The 24680-nt window shown below is 43.7% G+C and overlaps 1 protein-coding gene across 5 annotated transcripts in view; it reads left to right on the top strand.

Moving 5' to 3' along the window:
- Positions 1-24680, top strand: part of Irf2 (interferon regulatory factor 2) — a 112759-nt gene that overhangs the window by 57922 nt on the left and 30157 nt on the right. For all 5 annotated transcript variants that reach the window (XM_006970894.4, XM_006970895.4, XM_076553349.1 and 2 more), the window contains exons 3-5: positions 11913-12012; positions 12678-12854; positions 13155-13201. In XM_006970894.4, coding sequence (XP_006970956.1) covers positions 11913-12012; positions 12678-12854; positions 13155-13201 — 324 coding nt within the window. The remainder of the gene's footprint in view (positions 1-11912; positions 12013-12677; positions 12855-13154; positions 13202-24680) is intronic.

The raw sequence follows: 24680 nt of genomic DNA, 5'->3' as shown, positions 1-24680 counted from the left end.
TCAAAGAGAGATAATGTGGGCAACTTTGTTTTTAATCTAAAATGCACAGTCCAGAGCAGGGGTTCTCACCCTTCCTAATGCTGCGATCCTTTAATACAGTGCCTCATGTTGTGGTGACCCCCAAGCATAAATTTTTTTTTTTTCTGTTTTTCAAGACAGGGTTTCTCTGTGTAGCTTTGCGCCTTTCCTGGAACTCACTTGGTAGCCCAGGCTGGCCTCGAACTCACAAAGATCTGCCTGCCTCTGCCTCCCGAGTGCTGGGATTAAAGGCAGCATAAAATTATTTTTGTTGCTACTTCATAACTATAATTTTTCTAGTGTTATGAATCATAATATAAATATCTAATATCCATAATATCTGATGTGTAACTCCTATGAAAGGGTCTTTCAACCCCAAAGGGGTCATGATCCCACAGCTTGAGAAATACTGGTTCAGAGTAACAGCTGAATGTGTTATGACTTCTCTAAGGAGGCTCAAGGAAGGATTTTTTTCTCCTTCCACAAGAACACCAAGAATTCTGAGCAAATGTCTCTTTCTTTTTTTTCACTCTGCTCCCCTCATCTTTTAATCTTAAGGACATGGTGAATAATTTAATGGGCCAGGCTTTATTTTCACACCAGGTATAAGAGCTTAAAGCCAGAGAGCAGATTGTGGCCTGCTTTTAATGAGTGAAAAAGATATTGTAGAGAAATTTTAAAAATACCCAAACCTCAAAACTTCTGGTTTCATTTTATCTTTTCAGATACCTCTTAAATCTTATTCTTTCTCTTGCCCATTTATTTTGAATTTAATATAACTAAGTGAATATCTGTTCGAGTCTTTTCTGAAATAAGGTGGACCACAGAGAAGACTGAAATAAATAAACTGTGTACTTGTTTCACATGTTTTGTCCTGTACTGGAACGTTTTGTGGCAAGCAATATATTTTTTCCTAAACTTGCAACATCTATAGTTAGTTGAGGTTTAGGTATATAGTTAGTCTCTTCTAAAAATACAAGCAAGAACTCAGGCTACCCTTGACTGCTCAGTGAACAGCAGTACAAATATAGGTAAAAGGAAAGAGGGTGGTGGTTTAGAGACAGTATGAGGAAATGTAGGGTAACAGAAAATAGTAATGGCAGCTGACTTTTGCTAAGTATTTTGTGCTATTTCCTCTTCTAAGCAAAGCATTGCATACATCAACTCCACTTAATCCCTACTCTGGGAAAAGGCTGTTATTTTTCATGTCGAAGACTAGGAAACAGAGGTACAGAGAGGTAAGGAGGACTTGTTTGGACTCATGGTGTGAGACTGAAATATGTGTTTCTCAATTCTCAAGAGAAGCAAGTGGTCTGTTTCTGCTCTTTCTTTTTCTAACACCTGAGTTGTCTATTCTCACTGTTGTTTGTCCTGAAGCACATCTGTATGTGGAGAACATGGGGTGCCATTGTGCCTCTTTTGTTAACTAGGCACTGACAACCTGTAGTTAGGTGGTCTCTGCAGGAGGTTGACCAGTAGTCTCTACCTCCAGAGACCCATCCCAACCTCTAGAACTTGGGAGTATGATCTTATTTGGAAAGGGGCTTTTAGTGCAGTTGAGGACTTCAAGATGAGAGCATCTGGATTATCTGCCTGGGTCCCTGAGTGGGCAGGTGTCTTTAGAAGAGACAGAAGAACACAGAGGAAAAGCTTTGTGAAGACAGAGGTGGGTGCAATGAAGCCACAGCCAAGGGACTCTGAGATCTTCAGAAGCTGCAAGAGGGAGAAAAGACTCTTAGAAGTTTTGAAAAAAAAAATGTCTGCCAAAACACTGACTTTGGATTTCTGACTTTCAGAACTGTGATAGAATGCATTTCTCTTGTAAACCACCCAGGGTATGGCCAATTTTTATAACAGCCCTAGGAAAAAAGTACACCCTCTAAGTACTTCCTCCTCTGTGGAGACAGCTTTTCTGCTGCCCCTGCTTCCAGCACTGTGGATAAAAAAGCCTTATGCTGCTGCGCAAGTACTCTGCCAGTGAGTATATACATAGCCCTGTTCATATTTTTCTGTTCTAGGGCTGGAGACAATAATTTCTCTTTGTATAACTAAACCCTTGGCATGCTCAGGGGCCCCTTCTCTGCTGGACATCCCTTCTCAGTCTCTTGGCACCACAATTTTCTTCCCAAAGAAGAGTAGGGAAGGGGACCTCCTTGCTGTCTTATAGGCACTTTGGCTAGAGCTGGACCTGGGGCCATCTGATTGAAAGGAACATGTCACTGGCTCTAGCTACCTTGGTTTCTCAGGATAGTATTGACACAGGAATGCCTAGAATGCTCAGTGTCTGAGGGTCCCTGTTAGACAAGTGACCCACAAGAACTAGGGTACAGCAGGTGTGTTTCTATGCACATGGACAGTACAGGCCTGAGATGGGTCAGGGTATTTTCTATCCATACCTAAACTCTCATGGGGACCTTTTATAGGTTTTCTCTAATTTAGGCTTGTTGGCATTCATCCATCACTAAGAGCCTATTGTTTTTCCATCACAAGGACTCCCAGAACCCTCTTGGTATTTTGAGGTTGGGTTGAGGTCTTTCCAATACCTGGTTTCCTGTTGAAGACTGTTGGGATTCTAGGGAAAGATATGCACCATCTCCAAGACTTTGTGATTCTCTCATGCCACAGTTGGTGTTCTGGTGCACTGCTGTAACAGAATGTGTTAAACTGAATGCCATGGAATTTGTCCGACTTTCAGTACAGGTGGCTGGAACAGAACACATCCTGGTGAGGGCTGCTTGACAACAGGGCTGACTACAGAGGAGGCAAATCTGAAAGCTAGGAGAGAAGACCTGGGCAGGGCAGTTTGCTGTTAAAAACGATAAACAAACAAACAACCCCAGCAGATTCTTTAAGGAACTAGGATACTCCTACCAGACCTGATCCACTTCCCCAAACAGCACCAACCCATTCATGAGGGCAAAGCCTGTGATTCATTGTTCTCCACTGGACCCTCATCACTTAAAGCTTCCATCATCTCAACCCATCCATGCTGCAGACCTTAAGAAAGCCTTGCAAGAAACATTCCAGCCACATCCAGACCATAACAGTTGACACTCAGAATGCATTTTTACCTACGCCTGGAAGCTGTCGGTACAGGGCATGGCTCTCCTGATGGTTACTCTATGCACAGCACCAGACCTAGTCCCTGACAAAGTAGGAGGAGCTGTGGCTTTTCCTGTTCCTTTAATCTCTCAGGCTTTAACCCCAAATTCTGGCTCCATATTTTTTATTTTATAAGACTGTTTAGCAATTTGTCTACACCTATGAATGAAGGTCATGGCCCAAATTCATGGCTTTTTTTTTACACTAAGATTAACAAGCATGGTGGTGTATATCTGTAATCTTCATACTCAGTATTGCTGAGCATTTGAGTCTAAATGGGTCTATATGGAAACCCTGCCTCAAAACATGACAAAAACAAAACAAAACAAAACAAAAAACCAAATAATCAAACAACAAAAAGAAAAAAGAAAGAAAAAGAGAGATCAAAGTTAGGACAGTTGGGTTGGCTGCTGTTGTGTCTATCTCCAAGGAAGAGTCCATCCCATGTAGGGCCTTATTAGTAAGACACAGTAGGTGATTAATTGTGCCTTCATTTGTTTCCATTCCCCATTTCTAATAAAACTGAAGGAAACCTGTCATGGAACAGGTGTCATTTCAAGAGTCCAAATGAACATCTAGAATGTTGCCAAACAGCATCTGAATTACTGCTGAATGAGGCCCTGGAAGGACCATCTACTTTTTATGACAGTATTGACAAAATGGTGCAGTATGGCCTAGTCATATGTCTAGAAATGAATAGGAGACCAAATTCTCATATGCCCACTTCTAGGTTTCTTGCTACTTGTTTTATCTTTTCTGTTTGGGTAGGAGTGGGTAGTATCTTAAAACCGTTGGATGATGGTGTACATCTGTAAGAGTTAGGATATTTTCTTACCTATCTACTATATCACTGTAAATTGGACAAAGTCAATAGTAATTTTTCCAATATCACTGTCCCACTTATATTCAGATGCCGCTGTATTCCCAAGATACTTTAAATTAAATTGTTTATTTTTTGAGATATAAATATAATTACATCACTTCCTCCTTCCACACTCTCCCATGAATCCCACTTACTCTCTTTTAAATTCATGGCCTCATTTTCTTCTGTTTTTTATATGTCTGTTCCTAAATACATGAATACCACCTGCTCAGTCTGTACAATGTTACGTGTATATATGTCTTTAGGATTGATCTTTTGGTACTGGACAACCAATTGGTGTGCTCTTCCCTGGGGAAGACTATTTCTCTCACTCTCAGCTTTGCTTAGGTACCCGTGGCTCTTTGCCTAGGGTCGAAGCCTCCTGAGCTTTGCCCCTTCCACATTACCATGACCCTTGATGCCATCCTTGTCCAGGCAGCCATGCTGGTGAGACTTCATGGTGTGTGCTTTCCGACATATCTAGGAGACACGGTCTCACAGCAAACTCCCTGATCCTCTGGCTCTTACAATCTTTCTTCTGCCTCTTCTGCAATGATCCCTGAGCTTTAGGTGCCAGAGTTGTGTTGCAGATGCAACCATTAGGACTGGGTTCCACCACTCTGCCTTTTGAGTGATTGATTTCTGCAATGCTCTCTCTGTTGCAAAGACAGAGTTTCCTTGATGAGGGCTGAGAGCTGCACTTACCTGTGGGCATAAGAACAAATATTTAGAATGTAGCTAGGGATTGCCCTGGTTTAGCGAAATGGAGGTTGTGGATTCTCCTTGAAAAGCCTTGATTTCACTAATTCTGGGTAGTTGGCTGGGTTTTCAGTACCAGACATGATTTCCCTCTTGATGACTGGGTCTTAAGTTCAAAGTCCAATTCGAGAGCTGTTGGTTACCACCAAGGTATGTGTACCACTACAGAACCCTTTGGGTTAGCGTGTGATGTCGGTCATCCTCGTGGTTCATAGGTGTCAAAGCTGGGTCAATTGTTGGCTGCCTCCCTCCTTTGGGATGGCACCTTTGGATACCATGAGAGCTAGTCTTCAGGGAGGAAGCTTTCAAGTTAGATCCAGCCAGCTCAGGGCTTCTGGGTCCTTGGTCTGAAATGCATACTGTCTTAAACAATAGGGACTTAGTTAGCTTCCATCTAGTGGGTGGGATGAGGTAGGGTAGGCAACTAAAGGCAATAGCATGAGTCTATAATATTTTGGGAATCTTTTGGGTCACTCTGACCAACAACTCAAAAGAGGGCTTCTTATGCCTGTTGTTGGACTTTTACTAGGTGGTCTGTGGCTCTTGAGGGAAGGATTGTCAGCCCAAATGGGAAATTTCATTTAAACTATATATGTGTATCTACATACCAGCTTACATGTATTATAGATATTTTTAGTGAATAGTTAATTGTATGGTTCCTCGTGGCTTTTTCAGACATCCTTACTGTAATTTCACCATCTATTCTTCTGCTGTATTTCTCTCCCTCTCCTTTTTAATCAGAGCCCCCATGTTTTTCCCATTTCCCCTCTTCAGATCCCTTTACCCCGCTGTTCTCTATTTCTATCCCATCCCCGACCCCTGCTATGGTCTCTTTTCACTTTCCTGGTTTCTGTAGTTAGTCTATGTTATATACTCACACCTGAAGATGTGGAGCTAGAACCCTCGGATGTGGGAGAACATTTGATGTTTGTCTTTCTAGGTCTGGGCTACTTCTCTCTACAATCTTTCCTAGTTCCATCTATTTACCTGCAAATTTCATGATTTCATTTTTTCTTTACCGCTGATTTCCAGAGTGGGTATGCACCACATTTTCATTATCCATTCATCAGTTGGAAGACATTGACGTTGTTTTCATTTCCTAAGTATTGTGCATAGGGCAGCAATGGACATGCTGAGCAAAACACCCACAGAGTAGGCTGTGCCCCAGAGTGGTAAAACTGGGTCACGTGGCAGATCTACTTTTAGCTTCCCCACAATGATTTACAGAGCGGTTGGACTAGTTTGCAATCCTTCCAACAGTGAGTGAGGGTTTCTTTTTCCACATCCCTTCTCTAGCATTTTCTGTCAATTCTTTGTTGGATCTTTGCTGTTCTGACTGGGGTGAGGTTAAGTCTCAAAATTGTTTTGATTTGGATTTCCCTAATTGCTTAGGGATGATGGACATTTTTCTGAGGTATTTCTTAGACATTTTTTTCTTCTCTTGAGAACTGTGTTCAGATTCAGGTCCATTTTTTGAATGGGTCTTATGTTTTGTTTTGTTTGACTTTCATTTTTGAGTTCTCTATATATTCTGGATATTAATCCTCTTCTCAGATGTATAGCTGACAACGATTCCCACCCATTCTCTGGGCTTCCTCTTCACTCTACCGATTGTTTCTTTAGCTGTGTGGAAGACTTTTAGTTTCATGAAACCTCACTTGTCACTTGTTGACCTTAATTCTTGGGTCAATGAAGTCCTGTCCAGGGAGTCATTGTCTATACCTGTATCATGTAAGCACCGCCTGTGTTTTTCTCAAGGAGTTTCAGGTTTTCAGGTTTCACCTTTAGGTCTTTGGTCCATTTGGAGTTACTTTTTGTGAAAGGTGATAGATACAGGTCTGGTTTCTTTCCTTTGCATGTGGACAGTAAGTTTCCCCAGCACCATTGTTGAAGATGCTTTCTTGACTCTGTATCCTGCCACATAGCTGAACTGATCATTTCTAGAAGTTTTCTGGTAGAATTGTTGGGATCTCTTATGTATAGTAGCATGTCTTCTGCGAATAGAGATGGTTTGACTCCTTATCTTAGTTATATCCCTATAATTAATTTCCTTCTCTTGCCTTGATGCTCTAGATAGTGCTTTGAGCAAAATATCGCAAAGGACTGGGGCTAGTGGACATCCCCATCTTATTCCTGATTTAAGTGGGATTGACTTAAGCTTTTCTTCATTTAGGATGACATCGTCTTGAGTTTCTCACATACAACCTTTATTACATTCCTTCTAGCCTACCTTGTCTAGGACTTTTACCATGAAGGCATGTTGGATCATGCATCTATTGAGATGATCATGTGGTTTTTGTCTTTAAGTCCCTTTATGTGGCCTATTACTTTTATTGACTTGCATATGTTGAACCATCCTGCACCTCGGATATAAAGCCTACTTGGTTATGGTGCATAATCTTCTTACTGTATGTCTGTGTTTGGTTTGCAGGTTGGGTTTTATGACTCTTGGGTCTCTGCTGACTATGAGCAGGAAGTGCCCTGTTTTTGCTTTCTTTCTTGTCATTGACTTGGTGAAGAATCCAGGCTAGTTCCAGATTTGTCTGTATGGTTGCTTGTAATTTTCCAAGGCCATTTATCTAGGAATGAAGGAGGCATCTACTGCTGGTTTCATCACTTCTCTGGTGGCTCTGTGTGATTTCCCTTCTGGTTGTCGATATTCACAGTAGAAATACATTTAGACCAAGGTACTGTGGCTGCTCCTCAGATCAAAGGACTCTCTATTTCCTTCGCTTTGAAACAGGCTTGTGTTTTTAAGGCTATCTCTGCACAGGGTAAAAAGTTCAAACAGAAGGAACATACCAGTTAGAACATCTTATCAGGGTTGGGGGGGAATAAAGAGAGAGACGACAGAACTAGTTTCCAAGGGGACCAAGGTATGTGCTGTTCACCCTGCTCAAGAGATCCTCAGGTGATTTGCACAGTTCACCCAGGTGGTTGCACGTGATCTGTACAAACTAAATGGAATGATGTCCAGTGGGATACAGGAAAGAGCAGAATGATACTCCACTGTATGCGCATGCCACGCTTAGTTTATGGATTCACCAGCCAGTGGGCATTTGGACTGTTTCCATCTTTGGGCTTTGTAAGTTTGTGCACATCCACATCTCGGTTTTTGCTGAATACTTGTTGTAATTCTTTGAGTACATATCCAGACATTAAGTGAAGTTATGGAGTTGCCAGCAGGCAACTTGTGTGTTTAACTTTCTGAGGAATGGCCGGAGTATTTCCCCCATGATGGCTTTGCTGTATTCCACATTCGTCAGCAGTGCATGGGAGTTCCAGTATCTCCGGATCCTCACAAACGCTTCTTACATTCTCGTTTTCTCTTATTCCCTCTGTAGCCATTCTGGTGGGGGTGAGATGCTTGGTGTTTCAGTCTGTAATTCTTCAGTGACTCAAGCTCTGTTTGGGTTCTTTACCTCTGTCAGCATGACCTGTACTGGCAGTTGCTAGATTCAGTCAGCATTTTTATGATTTCATGATTTTTGTTTGATTCCTGAGACCACATTTGTGTGTGTGTGTGTGTGTGTGTGTGTGAACAAATGTATATGTGTGTGTACATGCATGTGTGTGTGTCTGTGTGCATGTGTGTATATATACATGCATAAAATGCTTGGAAAGATGTCACTCTGTGTCTTGTGGAACAGAATTCTAATTGTGTGACATCAGAACTCTTTTCATGTAGAAAAAAAGTGCAACACGTTCTTCAGAGTCTGTATTTTTAAGCAGAAAGCTTTAAATTATAGGGGTGAATTCCAGGGAAAAAAGTATCTGGAATCTTTTTTTGAAGAATATTTTATATGGATTCTTTGACAGTTTTATGCATGTAAACAATATACTTTGACCAGATCCATCCCCAATTAGCCTTCTCACTCTTGAACCTCCCCTGAATATATCTCCCCTCCAACCTTCATGTCTACTGTCTTTTTGTTTGAATCATCCACTGAGTTCCGTTAGCACCTCCCACACGTGCATGGGTGTGGGGCCAGCAGCCAGAGCATGAGTGATATATTAGCAGCCACACCCCCAAAGGAAAATGGCCGTCCCTCCCTGAGCAGCCATCAACCGACGTTATATCTTCTCAGCTGGGGTGAGACTCTGTAAGCCTGTCTCCCTTCCTTTCTAAATCTGGACTGGCTTGGTTTTGTGCAGATAACCATAGCTGCTGCCAGTTCATAAATGCAGTGGTCATGTGATGTCATAGCACTCCCCAACAGTCATGTGATGTCACAACATTCTCCCGCTATTGCAGTCTTTCTGCCCCTTCTTCTGTGATGTCCCCGGAGTCTGGAGGAGATGGACAGAGATGTCCCTGTTTAGGGCTGACACTCAGTCGGCACTTATTCTCAGCACTTTGACTGGTTACAAGTCTGCACTGGATACTACCCACTTCAAAAAGAGACTTCTCTAGCTAAGGTTAAGAACAACACTATTCTATGGGCATAAACAAAACTATTGAGAAGGCAGTTTGACAACATGTCAGTTTAGCAAAAAAAAAAAAAAAAAAGTTGCACTTGGTTCCCAGCTAGGGCTTATGACTTTCACAGTCATGGCTTTTGAACAGGTTTACAATGCCAGGCACAGATCCCCACCCATGGAACAAGCCTCAGAAAGTAGTTGGTTGCTAACATCCATGCCATTATTGCATTGGTGGACACATCTTGCCTGGCTTCCTTACAGCAGGTATTGTAATAGCATGCAGAGTCCAGTGCTGGACCATTGATGGTTTAATCCCATGGATGTGTTTTCTCCACCAGCATCCTCCTTGCACCTTCTAGCGTTTTGAAATCTAGCCAGCAGGGAAACCATTTCCATGAAATCAGTGTCTTTTTGTTTGTTTTTATTTATTTTTCACAAGAACATCAAAAGCCGCAGTAAGCAATTTTGCTCTCTGATTTTTCACACGCATTAAAAAAATTAAAATTCCACTCAGCCTTCTGGTCCCCCTGCTCATTGGCCCACCCTTGGGCAGTACACACCGAACAGTGAAGAGTTTATGAAAATGTCTATTGCTTTCAGTTCTTCTTTATTAACGGACTGTTATAAATACGGTAGATTTCCCCCCCTAATAACAGTTCTGGAAACTCTCCAGCGTTTTAAAACGTCAGTTCAGTCCCTGTAAGTGGTTCTGTCTAGAGGTCTCTTTGAGAGTGCTGGGTCCTTTTCTAGATTTCACTGTGTGAGATCTGTTGGTGGAGATTCCCTACTGACCTTCCTTTTCTGCCCCAATGTGTGGTGCAGGGAGGGATCCTTGGTACTTAGCAATTATCAGAATGGCCCAAAAGCTTTAAACAAACAAACAAACAAACAAACAGACAGACAGACAAACACACCTCCCTACCTTAGCTCCCAAACTCCCCCACATTCCACAGAATCCAAGACAACAAGGCAGAGAATCTAGATGTAGAGGATGGGAGACAATGTGTGGGTTAATAAGGGGTCACACGACTTTGACTCTGCATTTAGATATGTTGAACCACAAGTTCCTTGGCAAAATAATTGAATTCCCTTCTTCAGTTCCCTCACTTGTAAAATGGAAATGATAAGCATCTACTTAGCTCCATCCATGGTTGCAAGAAACAAAAGTGACCCTCATGTGGACATGCATAGTCAGGTGTGAAGCGCACAGGTGTCGTCGGGGGTGGGCCTACCCACCTCTCTTCGACACATGAGGTGTCACTGAGTAGGACCTTTTGCTAGAGTGTTAGTTTCTGAGCATTTGCGTTTGCTGGGTTTGACTTAAGCAGTCATGAGTTGTGCTCAGGGGGTAAGAAAGACAGAGTCTAGTGTAGGATGTAGGGTTTTTATCGAACTTTTTGCTGGAGAATGAGTATGACCTCACCGACTGGATATCTTTGCATTTCCTGCTCTTATGTCCAGGACAGTGGACCTGGAGGGATTTAGAACAGTACACACACACACACACACACACACACACACACACACACACACACACACCTCTATGTTTGGTAAATACCCATGCAAAATGGAAGGTACTTGTTTTCTATGGGCAGTGACAAGAAGAAATAAGAAATACATACCAGACATTTCAGCCAGTGGCTGGGTTTCTGTGACTGTACAAAAGGGAAGGGAAACAAAGCATGGAACACATCCTTGCAGCATAAATCTTTACCTTTGACCTTACAGTACACTCTTGTTCTTCCAGGCCATGCAAGACTCTGAATTCCTTTTGCACAGATTGTCAGAATTAGGGACCCAATGGGGCAGTGGGATTTTTTTCTTTAATTTCAGTTTTCTTCAAATATGTGTGTGTGTGTGTGTGTGTGTGTGTGTGTGTGTATTGTGTAGGTGCATGCTCATATGTCTGTAATTGTGTCTGTTTGGTGTTGGCTGTCCTCCTTAATGGCTCTCCGCCTTATTTTTGAGGCAGTGTCTCTCCCTGAACCTGGAGCCTACTGACTGAGCAAGATTAGTTGGCCAGCATGCTCCAGGGACCTTCTGGTCTCTACTTTCCCTAGCTTGAGGACTATAGGCTGTTCTGGATAGATTAATGTCAACTTGACACAAGCTAAAAGTCATCTGAGAGGAGGGGACATCAATTAAGAAAATGTATCCATAAGATCAGGCTGTAGGCAAGCCTGTAGGGCATTTTATTAATTAGTGATTGATGGGGGAGGACCCAGCCCATTGTGGGTGATGCCACTGCTGGGCTGGTGGTCCTGGGTTCTAGAAGAAAGCAGGCTGAGCAAGCCATGGGGAGCAAGCCAATAAGCAGCATCCCTCCATGGCCTCTGCATCAGCTCCTGCCTCCAGGTTCCTGCCCGGTTTGAGTTTCTGTCCTGACTTCCTTCAGTGATGAAAAGTGATATGGAAGCATGAGCCAAATAAACCCTTTCTTCCCAAATTGCTTTGGTCATGGTGTTTCATCATGGCGATAGTCACCCTAACCAAGACACAGGCACACACCACACCTGGCTTTTTACGTGGGGTGCTTGAACTTGGGTCTTCATGCTCTTTGCCGGTGGATCCACCTTCCAAGGCCATTGTTTTACAGTTGACCTCATTACAGACTCTCACAAACTCAGTGTTGCTTCGTTGTGGAACTTAGCACTGAAACTTCAGCAGCCCATGCTGTCCTCAGCCAAGCCCCACAACTTCAGTTTTTACTTAACTTCCATCCCCCCACCCCACCCCCATCTCATTTCAGGAAAAGAAGATTTTCCAGATCCCCTGGATGCATGCAGCTAGACACGGGTGGGATGTGGAAAAGGACGCCCCACTCTTCAGAAACTGGGCGATCCATACAGGTACTAACCCTTGTCTTGCTTATTTATACAGTTGCCATTGTTGACTTTTGCTTTCGTTATACAAATATCCTGGCTTATGACCTCATGAAGATAGCTCTGAAATCCCGTGACTTGTCCCCAGGTACATCTAGGGGATGTATGAGGAGTATAGACAGCATCACTCAGAAGTGATGGCCCCACCCATCCTAGAGGTTCCCAGCCCTTAAATTTCCCATAGATGTGGTATTCTCATAAGTTCCTAAGGGCTACTAGGGGAACTTTAGCACTACTAACTTATAGTCATATATTTATTTATTTATTACAAAATTTCTGCAGGGAGCTATCTTTAGAAGTGGACTTTTTACTTACTATTTGAAGCTAGTTAATTCTGCTTGTTGGCTTTCTAGACTTATCTATGGTTTGATTCTTCATCTACCGTTTTATTTTTCCCCTCAAATATGGATGGTAGAACCAGAGAGACCAGCTTGTCCTAGTGTGGTCTCTGTTGTCTAGGTTTTTAAAATAAAATGCCTGTACCTTAGAAATACCCCAGCTTCCGGCAAAGCAGGACCGTTAGTCATCTGCAGCAGAGGCTTTTTGCTCTCTGTCTCTCCGTACTGTTTTAGACCTCCTCCCCTGTGTCTAATGCCCTCCCTCTTTTTCTTTATCTTTGGCTATTTTGCTAGGAAAGCATCAACCAGGAGTAGATAAACCTGATCCAAAAACATGGAAAGCGAATTTTCGGTGTGCCATGAATTCCTTGCCTGATATCGAAGAAGTGAAAGACAGAAGCATAAAGAAAGGGAACAATGCCTTCCGAGTGTACCGGATGCTGCCCTTATCCGAACGCCCTTCTAAAAAAGGTAAAGCCCTCTACAGACTAAAGCAATGATCCCTCACTGTAGACCGTGGTGCCCTTTTAGACTCTTCACGTCTGCCTCTGTCGTCACTTTGAAGGGTAGAATACTTGTTCACCCTAGAGGTGATAATTCCGCCTTCACTTGCCTTGGGAAAATGACTTTCAAGGCACCAAAGGCAAAAAGATTTGTAATTCCGATCTTGTGTAGCTGAGGCAGTGGGTTTCAGAAAGAATTTAATGGAGGGAAGCCCCTCTTCCTCTGTCCTTCGTGAACTGATCCAGAACTACCTTTTTGTTGCCACAGGAAAGAAACCAAAGACGGAAAAAGAAGAGCGAGTTAAGCACATCAAGGTAACAGTCAGTCTTTGGTTGTTTAGAAAGCCCATGTTGTGACCGTGCATTAATGAGTCGTAGTCTGTCTCATCAGAGCAGTAGCAGGACCTTTGTGCAGGCCTCGCCCTTTCCCCTCTTCCTGTTGTGTTTTATGTGCTGTTTGTATTTCCTCCTCTGCATGTACCCACTTGCAGACACAAGTCCACATAGGCTTTGCTCACACCAGTGTCCCAGAGAAAAGTGCAAATGATGTAACAGATTCACAGAGCTTGACGGTCACCTCTCCTTGCCTGTCACTCAGCTCCAGCCAAGCTCCAGCAACCAGCTTAGATCTCATACTGTGAAATATGCTTTCAGGCTATGAAATACGTTTGAAAACTATCATAATTATTACGTATGTCTGTTAAGAAGTCTTAACTATCTTTCTGTCTGTTCTGTCATAAGCCATTAGCTTGGGAACACAGTAGTTCAGACACTCTTATTAGTGAGAGTCTCAATGTTCTTTTCTGTTCTGTGATTGAATGAGTTCCAAGAGTTCTCTATGGGGATGGGTCTGTGTGCTTGAGGTTTTCAGTCGGCTAAGTGGTCTGACCACCCCTACATTTCAATTATTATAGCTCATAGAAGGTATAGCCCCTGTTAAATAGTGAGAGACGTCAAACCCTGTGCCTGACTGGGGAGCCCATCTGTGGCTATGCAAAGGGCGGACAGTACAGTTACAGACCCAGAGACCACCCCGGAGATGATAGTGGTCACTGGCTTCTGTGTGTAGGGGAAGGGACTGACAGATAAATTCAAGTGCCTTGTGTGCAAGGTCACATGGTTCCTTAGAACTGAGCTTGAAGTGGATGTGGGACATTCTGATTTACAATAAAAAAACAAACAAAAAACACAAAGTCAATTACTTTAGGCATCTCATTAGGTTTGAGGAGGGACAACATCCTGTGCTATCTTTGGGGCCTGGTCCTCAGGATTCACCTCCCCTGCAAGACAGCCTCATGGAAAACGATGTAGTAGTGTTGGCATAGAACCTATCCATATCTCCCATTTACTTTAAATTACCCCTTAGTTACTTTTAATACTTAATAGTAAAAAAAAGTTGTGGTGTTATATCATTAGGGAATAATTACGAGAAAAGAAGTATGTATATATATATATATATATATATATATATATATATATATGTATGTGTGTGTGTGTGTGTGTATATATATATTTAGTATAGACCAGTGCTTGGTTGAATATTAGCTATAGAATTGTGGTATGTATATGGCTAGCTGCTATTAGATTTTTTTTAATGCATATAGGCATCTTGCCTGTATGTCCGGGCACCATGTACATGCCTGGTACCTACAGAAGCCAGCTAGGGCCTCAGATCCCTTGGATCTGGAGTTATGGACAGTTGTGAGCCTCCATGTGTATGCAAAGAATTGAACCCCAATCCTCTAGAAGAGCAGCAAGTGCTCGGATGGAGAAGCCATTTCTCTTGACCCCGTGGTTAGAGTTTGAGGGAACACTTAGCTAGCTGTTCCAGGTCGAGACGTGTTTATCTCTGCATTGGAAAATAAGTACTTCAGGCAGACTGTTTAGCAGTGATCCTTTGTTTCATGTTTGATATTTCTAAGTGTCTGATGTATTTTAAACATAACACAGGATTAGGGATTGGAGGGGTAGCTCAGTGCTTCGTGCTTCTAGGGGACCTGAGTTTGGTTCCTAGCGCCCATGGCAGGTAGCTCACAACCACCTTTAACTTCCAACTTCAAAAGATCCAAAACCCTCCTTTTGCTTCTACATGCACATAAGTAACTCTCTCTCTCTCTCTCTCTCTCTCTCTCTCTCTCTCTCTCTCTCTCTCTCTCTCTCTCTCACACACACACACACACACACACACACACACACACACACAAGTTAAAAATAACAAAATATTTTTTTAAACAGCACAGGATTAATGAATTGTGTTGTAGTTTTACTGTGGACAAGTTTTATACACACAGGAAGGAGCAGAGTTGGCACTAGCCCACCGCCCAGATTTTAGTAGTAATCAACTCCTGGCCATGTTTGTTCCGTCAGCGCCTCCATCATTTTCCTGTCTTTCAGTATGACATCACAGTATTTGACCCGTTTTGACCTACAGACACAATTTCTGATAGTGGTCAACATGCTTGGAAGCAAATTTCAAATATGCTGTTTTTTTTTTTTTTTTTTTTTTTTGGTTTTTCGAGACAGGGTTTCTCTGTGTAGCTTTGCGCCTTTCCTGGAACTCACTTGGTAGCCCAGGCTGGCCTCGAACTCACAAAGATCCGCCTGCCTCTGCCTCCCGAGTGCTGGGATTAAAGGCGTGCGCCACCACTGCCCGGCCAAATATGCTGTTTCTTGCCTAAATATTTTACTATGTCTATCTCTAAGAGTAAATAATCTTCAGCTGATGAATTTGACAGTGATTCCTCAGTATTATTAAATATCTCAGGGTTCCAGTTATCTCAGAAATGTTATTACAGCTTCTGTACCTTAATGAAGATCCATATTAAGGGCTGGGTATGGTAGGGAGCACTTATCTATAATCCTTGAATTTAAGGAATAATCAGGGAGCTCTTGAAGATGAGGCTGTCCTGGACCATATCATGGGGAAATTTTGTTTCAGAAAAGAGGAGGAAATTGATATGAGAACCATGTGGGTTTTTTTTTAAATATTTATATGTATTAAGACTTACTTTCTTTCTTTGCGTGCTTGCTTGGTTTTTCTCTGAGGCATGGTCTCACCGTGTAGCCTGGGCCGGCTCCAGATTCTCAGCAGTTCTCTTCCCTCAGCCTCTCCAGTCCTGGGATTACAGACTGGAGCCAACACAACCGGCTTGAGCGGTTTTGTTTTTAATCCCTGGGTTTTCCTACATCTCCTTTTATATAAAAAGATTATTTTCTCCCTGCGATTATAAAAAACTAGTTGTTAGTTGTATTGTTTTTCCATTGGACCATTTCTTTAAACCCACAGTTTGAACATCTTGTTCAGTAAGAGATGCATGACTTTTTCTCTCTCCACAAATAGGTGGTTGGAGGAATTTGCTGCAATCTTTGGTGTGATTGTATCATATTTGCTGTATTCACAGTATTCACTGACTCTCACATAGAACAAATAATTCGTATTTGATAGCTAAGTAGATACATAAACATTTATTTAATAAACACATAAATAAAGTATGTGTGATGGAAGTCAAGGCCTTTATATTAGGGTACCAATTTGATTTCATAATTGTAGTTGGAAAACTGGCAGTCGAGTGTCTACTTTTCAATATATTTTGCCCACATGTAACCACTATATTCCCTTTGATATCAAATACCAAAGAACCTATGGTAGATCATGATATTATGTCTTTTTAAGATAGGAAAACTGCTTCCTGAAACTGGGGCCCAGAGTCAAGGTTAAGACATGTAGTATTTCAGGACTATGGGAACATGAGGAAACGTGAGTCCTAAGGTGGATGGCGTGTGGGATTCTCCTAAGTAATGAGTACCTTTGGTTACATCAGCCTTGTGGGGCTCGTCTTTTGTGGGGCCTCTAAAATGAGCAAGCTGGGGAAGGCATAGCCTTGGGCTGGACTCAGCCATGTTGAACCAGGAACTGAGAGGCCTTAGGTGCAATCATGTGGGTGAAGCTTCTGCTTCGCAGCGAATGTTATGAAATCCTTGTGTAACAAAGATATGATTAACACTGTCTTCCTCAAGGGACATTGCTCCTGCAGTGGAGCGTTGATGAATCATGCATAGTACAGCCTGACCTTTGGATGTAGATATTTTTTTGCCTATGTCTTGCAGTGTTACAGTGGAACAGGAATAAGGCCAGTGGGCTTCCCCGATTCTTGCATGGCTTAGGGTCCCTGCAGAATTAACTCCATGATTGCTGTGGGATCATATAGTCAAAGATTTTCTTCAATAACTATTAATAGTTTACTTTTTTGTGTGTTGTTTTTGCGAGTCAAAATATGTAAACTGAGCTCTGCTTGGTGGCACATGCCTATCATCCCAGAACTTGGGGGTGTGGAGGGAGAAGGACCAGGAGTTTTAAGGTAAGCCGCAGCCACATAGCTTGAGGCCAGCCTGTGCTACATGAGAACCTGTTTCAAAAAATAAAACAAGCCCCATCAAAACAACCACGAAACTAACAGAACACCTAAGCTGATTTCTTCAGTTGTATGCCAACGCGTGAGTGGCTAGATGAGCTAGAGGCCTTCTGAGAAAACTGTCTGTGTACCTAGAACTGCAATAACCTACAGCCGTTGAAGCAAGCTCTTCCCAGTCTTCAATTCAAGCTAAAGTTTTAAGTAGCAAACAATAGTTAGGGCATGCTAGCCAAGTACTTGAAGTTTTTTTTCCTGGGCCACAGACATGTTGGTTGTAGGCTCTTCCTTGGCCCACAGAATAGTTTCTCCAAGATTTGTGGCTCTCTACGGGGAAGTGGAGATGAGCGGAGAGTCTGTCAGAATTAAAACCGAGTCACGCTGGGAGCGGCAGCATCTTCCTGTCATTCCCCACTTACAAAGCTGAAGCAGGAGGATATTAAATTTGAGGCCGGCCTGAGCTTCATGATAAGCCCCTTCCTCAAACCAAGATGGAGTTTCTTATGCCAAGTCAAGGGAGTAGAAAAAAGTGCTTCTTATGAACACATACCTGACACTGACTAAATATATTCTAGCCTTCATTCCTATCTGCATTCTGATTATTTATTCAGACACAGACACCTCTGGATTAAGGACTTAAAACAAACTGGTGGCTTGTAACTGGCCTGGCAGAAGTGAAGGTATTCTGAAGAGACTGTCAGGCTATTAAAACAATGAACCCCAAAGAAATGGGAAATTTCCCAGAAATCTCATGCTGGGAGAAGGAAAAGGCCCCATCCAAGTGGGAAACTTGTCTCCCAATGAGATTACACACAGTCCTAATAATTTGTTAGACCACCTTGTCATACTGAACTTTGGGGTCACAGCCTATTTTCTAAGCCATGTTTGGTCACCCATCCTCAATAAAAGCCAAATTAATAGTAGAAAGCAAAAAAAAAAATGGAGATTTTTTTTTTAAAAGATATGACCACACTGGGAAGAAAAATAGAAAGATGAAGTAAACCCCTCAAGTCTGTCTTTGGGGTCGTGAAAGGCGATTCAAGTTTAAATAGAGGCAGAGAACATGAACATCTTCACAGTCCTGGGCTTCAGTCACATTTGTAAGGTCATCTACTTGAGACAGATGCATCTCTAGAATATCTTCATTTCCACCTCTCAGTCTGAGCCAGACATCACTGAAATAAACTCGGCCTACATGGGGCTACCTGTCTACCTAAGGAGATTAGAATGAGAGAAACACCAGCGAGCATCCTAGCCTGAACATCATCAGGGAAAGTATGTGCTTCAAAAAATATCATGGGGCCGGGCGGTGGTGGCGCACGCCTTTAATCCCAGCAATCGGGAGGCAGAGACAGGCGGATCTCTGTGAGTTCGAGGCCAGCCTGGGCTACCAAGTGAGTTCCAGGAAAGGCGCAAAGCTACACAGAGAAACCCTGTCTCGAAAAACCAAAAAAAAAAAAAAAATATCATGGAACAGATTGCTCTGTGGGAATATAGGCAACACCAAGAACAATAAGGCTAAAAGTAGGGAGAGCAGTAGGTGTTGACAATTTTTAGTTCCCCTAAATGACTTTATTACCTTATTTAGCTCTTCCTGTGATGGTCATATCCAAGAAGTCCATCCAGACACAGGGGCTGAGTCATTTTCCCAAGATGCCATAGCTTCAGAGAGTCAGTGAACTCAGGCCTCAGCCTTTTGGAAACTGCAGAACCCCAGCCAGACGTTGAGGACGGAAATGTGACCCAGATCAGATGGTCAGCATTCCCTAGTCCCAGAAACTTCTTGAATGAAGGTCTAGAGGTTAGAGTTATTTGATTTTCTCTGAATGGATATGGAAACTGGCTTAATTTGAGCGGGTTTTGTGTGGAGAACAATGGGAAATAAAGATGCGCACAGGTAAGAAGGAGTAAGTGCTTCCTGCCTTGGGGGTAGTTTGCAGAGGAAAACCCAAGTATTTCCAGATCAAAGCATCAGTGTTACCATGGAAACAGAATAGAAAGCAGCCTAAAGTCATCTGGTGAAAGTCATTGGTGTATGTTAGTTCTGAGTACAGACTTCTGGATAGGAGTTACAGAAGAGCGGACACTGGTTCTGCAGAACTTTCTCGAAGGACTGTTTACCGCAACTGAGACCAGAGCTATTTAAAACTGTGCATTCCCAGTTAGAGAGGACGGTGACCACTTGTGGGAGCTGTTGATGCAGCAGCCCCTTCTCTGCTTGGGAAAGATCTTTAGGTTTGAAACTGTGATTACAAGAGAGTCTGTATCAGCGATCTCCTTGAAAACACAACAGAGCTGCTCTGGATAAAGCAGGCTAGGAGGATGAAGCAGGTTAGGCGCCATCTCTGGTCCTTCCCTTCTCCTGCTGCTGGGCTAAATCACATCTATGGACTGTAGCAGGAATCTTAGAGAGTCTTATTAATAAAAATCAAGCCTGAGGCCAGTTATTGGGGAGATGGCTGGAAGATCAGAGAATCAGAACAAGCCACAGCTTCCTGACCTCGACAGTTCCTCAGCTGATCCTGTTTCCTCAGACTGGAAGCTTCTGTGTACTCATCCCAATGGCTCTCAGCTGAACTGCTGCTCACAGCCCGAAAGCTTAACCAGCTAAAAGCTTAACTAGCCAAATGCTTCTAGTTTCTGATCTTCACGCCTTATATATCTTTCTGTTTTTGCCATCATTTCCTGGGATTAAAGGCTTGCTTCTTGGGATTAAAGGTGCGTGTCACCGAGCCTGGCTGTTTCCAATGTGGCCTTGAACTCACAGAGATCCAGAGGGATTTCTGTCTCTGGAATGCTAGGATTAAAGGTGTGAGTGCCACCATTTTCTAGCCTTTGTATCTAGTGGCTATCTGTTCTCTGACCCCAGATAAATTTATTAGGGTGCACAATATTTTGGGGAACACAATACCACCACAATGGACACAGAAACGATAGCTTTCACCTTAAAGGAAAGAAAAGATGGTTCATTTTAGAACTAAGTTTGAGTGAACATGGCTCTGGAACATAGATTTCGGTCACTCCAAATTCCATGTTCCAACATGGAAGCGGTCCCATGAAGTTTCACAGTTTTACAGAATCAAGAAAATCACAAGTCAAGGCACGTTTAAAATGCATTGGTGACTACATCAGAGAGGTGCTTATGGAAAGACGGGGGAAGCTTTTCCAAAGGCCTCATATCTGATGACATTCTTTTTTTCTAATTATTTATTTTTATTTCCTGTGCATTCGTGGTTTTGCCTGCATGTATGTTCATATGAGGCTGTTGGATCTCCTGAAACTGGAGTTACAGACAAGTTGTGAGCTGCCATGTGTGTGCTGAAAATTGAACCCGGGTCCTTTGGAAGAGCAGCCAGTGCTCTTAACCATTGAGCCATCTCCCCAGCCCCCTGATGGCATTCTTAGTTTTGGAGTTGATGGAAGGTAGTATATTGCTATATTAATACATTTTTTAAAGTTTTTATTGACAGGATGTTAGTTCCGACACAGAGGGACAAGGACTATTATGGAGGCTAAAGCTAGCTCACGGTCAGCTAATTGGTCCTGGACCTGCAACGTTCCAATCACTTTATATGACTAAAGTTCTATTCAGTGGATCATTCTCTCCAGACAGCGCTTCTTACCAGGAATTCTTGTTCACATGTCTATGGATAACTTTAGGAAATAACGTTGAACTACTTCACTTGGGGTGAAGTTTTGGAGCCCAGTGGAGTTTATATTTAAAGGCAATCCATGATAGGAGGAAGAGAATGATGGACTCGAGCAAGTTTAGACAGAGATGGCGACCATTGCAGTGGAGAGGAGACCTTTCTTCCGAGTATGGTCAGAAAAGACAGGAGCGGATTAAAGAGGAGGGTACAGGGAGGGAATCCTAGGCCTGGAGCTTGTGTATGACATGGGAGAGAGCCCTGGCAAGCACATGTCACGCTGACTCTCTGAGGTTCAAAGGCGCGATCGTTTTACTCCAGAACAACTTTGGAAGCCTTGAAAGCAGGCCTTCTCTAAGACAGAAATTCTCTGAGACGAAGGGAAAGAAAAGGAAGTGAAGAAGGAGCCAAGGGCAAAGGTCAGAAGGGAAGGTGCAGCGAGAGCTGGGGGAGAGTCCAGGAAGGATGGGTGTGCTCCAGGGAAGGGAGGGGAAAGGTGGGCTGGAGGATGCGCCTTGGCTTTTGATCTCTGTGGTGCTGTGACTGCTGTGGCGGGTCTGTGTACCCTCCGAGCTTCAGTTCCCTGCCTGTGTTGGTGAAGCTCAGCCTGGACCATTTGCTAACAGAGCCCTGCAGATGCCCTTAGATTTGATGCCCTCAAATTGGCTTTAGGAGAGCATTTTGGGATAGGAGGTGGGTCAGGGTGGGACATGTTCTTATGGCCATTCCACCGGGCCCTAACGAGGACAGGTCTAGACAAAGTGCTTTAGTCCAGGGGTGAGGCAGAAGGGGCTCCGAGCAGAGGTGTGAGATGCTTCTGCCACCAGCACCTCTGCTGCTTTATCTCAGGGCCACTCTAAGCCCATCTAGCAAGCCAAGCTGGAGAGCAACCAAAGCAGGATGTTTCCCAGTTGTAAGCATGGCCAGTTTCCTTTTGCTTAGGAATCCTCTAAGCTCTACGGCAGGTCTTAGATTCTGTAATTGCAGAAGGTGTCTTTGAGCCTAAATATTTGGCAGGGTTAATGCACAGTAGAGGGAATCTGCCTGAGCATGGTTTGTTTGGTTGGTTTTGTTGGAGTGATGCAAGAGAGTTAGAAAGCAAGGTATTGCTTTGTAAGAGGGCCTCTATGTAACTTGAGGCTCAGGACTCACTGGGCTAGAGTGAGGTATCAGTGAGACAAGGCAGAAGTGGGCCATTAGAGGGACCAGAACAGGCCATCCATCATTTCCTCTGTCTCTGTGCATGTGCATAGACACAGCTTGGAATCCTTGGGTTTATAATGTAACCTGGCTTTGTATTATATTATTTATTATTTGTTTGTGTGTCTGTGCACATGCCCACACATGAACAGTGTATAGTGGAGGTCAGAGAACATCCTAAGAGGGTGGTGTGTTCTCTCTACCACGTGGGTCCCAGGGATTGAACTCAGGTCATCAGGCTTGGCGGCAAATGCCTTTATCTGCTGAGCCATCTTGCTGGCCCAGTTTCGCTTGGGATGTGCTCATTTCTAATTATTTTAAAACTTTCAACTGAATGCTTAAAGAAACATCTCTCTTGGGATGATGTGTTCCACACCCTCAAAGGAGACGTGTCAGGGAGATGCATGGCCCATTGTGCTGCACATGTTACCATCTGGTCCCTCCGGAGTGACAGCAGCGATGAGAGTTTGCCCAGAGTGGTGTCAGGAGGAGTAAGGCAAGTTTCCAATAGTCTCTCAGTAGCCATTGGCTGAGCGTTCTGCTGCAGGCAGGGCACCAGGTAGTCAGAGAGAAGTAGAGGTCCACCCCAATCCATTTCTCTTCCATCCAGATCCATCTCTGTTCTACCTCAATCCGTCACTGTTCTACCCCGATCTATCTCGGTTCCACCCAGATCCATCTGTGTTCTACCCAGATCCATCTCTGTTCTACCCAGATCCATCTCTGTTCCACCCAGATCCATCTCTGTTCTACCCAGATCCATCTCTGTTCCACCCAGATCCATCTGTGTTCCACCCAGATCCATCTGTGTTCCACCCAGATCCATCTGTGTTCCACCCAGATCCATCTGTGTTCTACCCAGATCCATCTCTGTTTCACCCAGATCCATCTCTGTTCCACCCAGATCCATCTGTGTTCTACCCAGATCCATCTCTGTTCCACCCAGATCCATCTCTGTTCTACCCAGATCCATCTCTGTTCCACCCAGATCCATCTCTGTTCCACCCAGATCCATCTCTGTTCCACCCAGATCCATCTCTGTTCCACCCAGATCCATCTCTGTTCCACCCAGATCCATCTCTGTTCTACCCAGATCCATCTCTGTTTCACCCAGATCCATCTCTGTTCCACCCAGATCCATCTCTGTTCTACCCAGATCCATCTCTGTTCCACCCAGATCCATCTCTGTTCTACCCAGATCCATCTCTGTTCCACCCAGATCCATCTCTGTTCCACCCAGATCCATCTCTGTTCTACCCAGATCCATCTCTGTTCCACCCAGATCCATCTCTGTTCCACCCAGATCCATCTCTGTTCCACCCAGATCCATCTCTTGTTTCACCCAGATCCATCTCTGTTCTACCCAGATCCATCTCTGTTCCACCCAGATCCATCTCTGTTCCACCCAGATCCATCTCTGTTCCACCCAGATCCATCTCTGTTCCACCTGATCCATCTCTGTTCTACCTCAATCTGTCACTGTTCTACCCCGATCTATCTCTGTTCCACCCAGATCCATCTCTGTTCTACCCAGATCCATCTCTGTTTCACCCAGATCCATCTCTGTTCCACCCAGATCCATCTCTGTTCCACCCAGATCCATCTCTGTTCCACCCAGATCCATCTCTGTTCCACCCAGATCCATCTCTCTGTTCCACCCAGACCCATCTTGGTCTCCATAGGGATGAACGCAGAAGACAGAGACTGTCTTTGCATTTGAACATGCTGCATAGGCCAAGGCTCAGCTCAGCTCCTGTGTCTCAGCAGGCTAAGTGGAGCATGATCTTGGAAAATTAATTTAGTGAGTCATAATTTTCTCTCACTAGAAGTGACAAAAGTATCACTTGCCACCCGTTAAACTGTAGATCATGTGAAACACTTAGAAGTTTCTGTTGCAAAGTCAGAATCATTCAATTTTTGAATAATGCAAACCTGACTGATTCATTACTTTGGTAAGAAATGTAGAAATAGAATAACTTTTTAAAAAAGAAAACCAAAGAAGATCATACAGAAGCGGTTCTTCCTGTCCTGTCTTTAGAGACCCATACTTAGTTCCTCGAGGAGGAATTGAGGAAAGGAAGTGGCGTAATAGAATGTGGAACGTGCCTGGGGAGGAGAACAGGGGCTATTAAGAGAGCCACAGAGAAAGGATGGTGCCATGGGAGGTGGGCACCCACAGCAGTGTCAGGGGATTCAGGGTGTTGAGAATGGAGGCATGGTGCATGCTTTTAGTCCCAGCACTCAGGAGGCAGAGGCAGGGGGATGTCTATGAGTTTGAGGTCAGCCTGGACTACAGAGATAGAGTTGCAGGACAGCCAGGGCTACCTAGAGAAGCTCTATCTCAAACAAAACAACAACAACAAATGGAGGCAGTGTCCTCCCTGTTAAGGGCCAGAGTATGGAACTGAGGGGAAGGGACTTGAGAAAGGGCCTGTGGATTTGGGAAGCAGTTTTACTGGTGACCTGTGACGGTAGCGGGTGTTATTTGATAATAAATGCCGTGTCTATATTCATCTCCTGTACGCTTCATCCCGCGGT

The sequence above is a fragment of the Peromyscus maniculatus genome, chromosome 17, assembly GCF_049852395.1.
Source record: "Peromyscus maniculatus bairdii isolate BWxNUB_F1_BW_parent chromosome 17, HU_Pman_BW_mat_3.1, whole genome shotgun sequence".
Taxonomy (NCBI): Eukaryota; Metazoa; Chordata; class Mammalia; order Rodentia; family Cricetidae; genus Peromyscus; species Peromyscus maniculatus.
The sequence above is the reverse complement of the archived record's forward strand: the minus strand, read 5'-3'. Positions and strand labels throughout refer to the sequence as shown.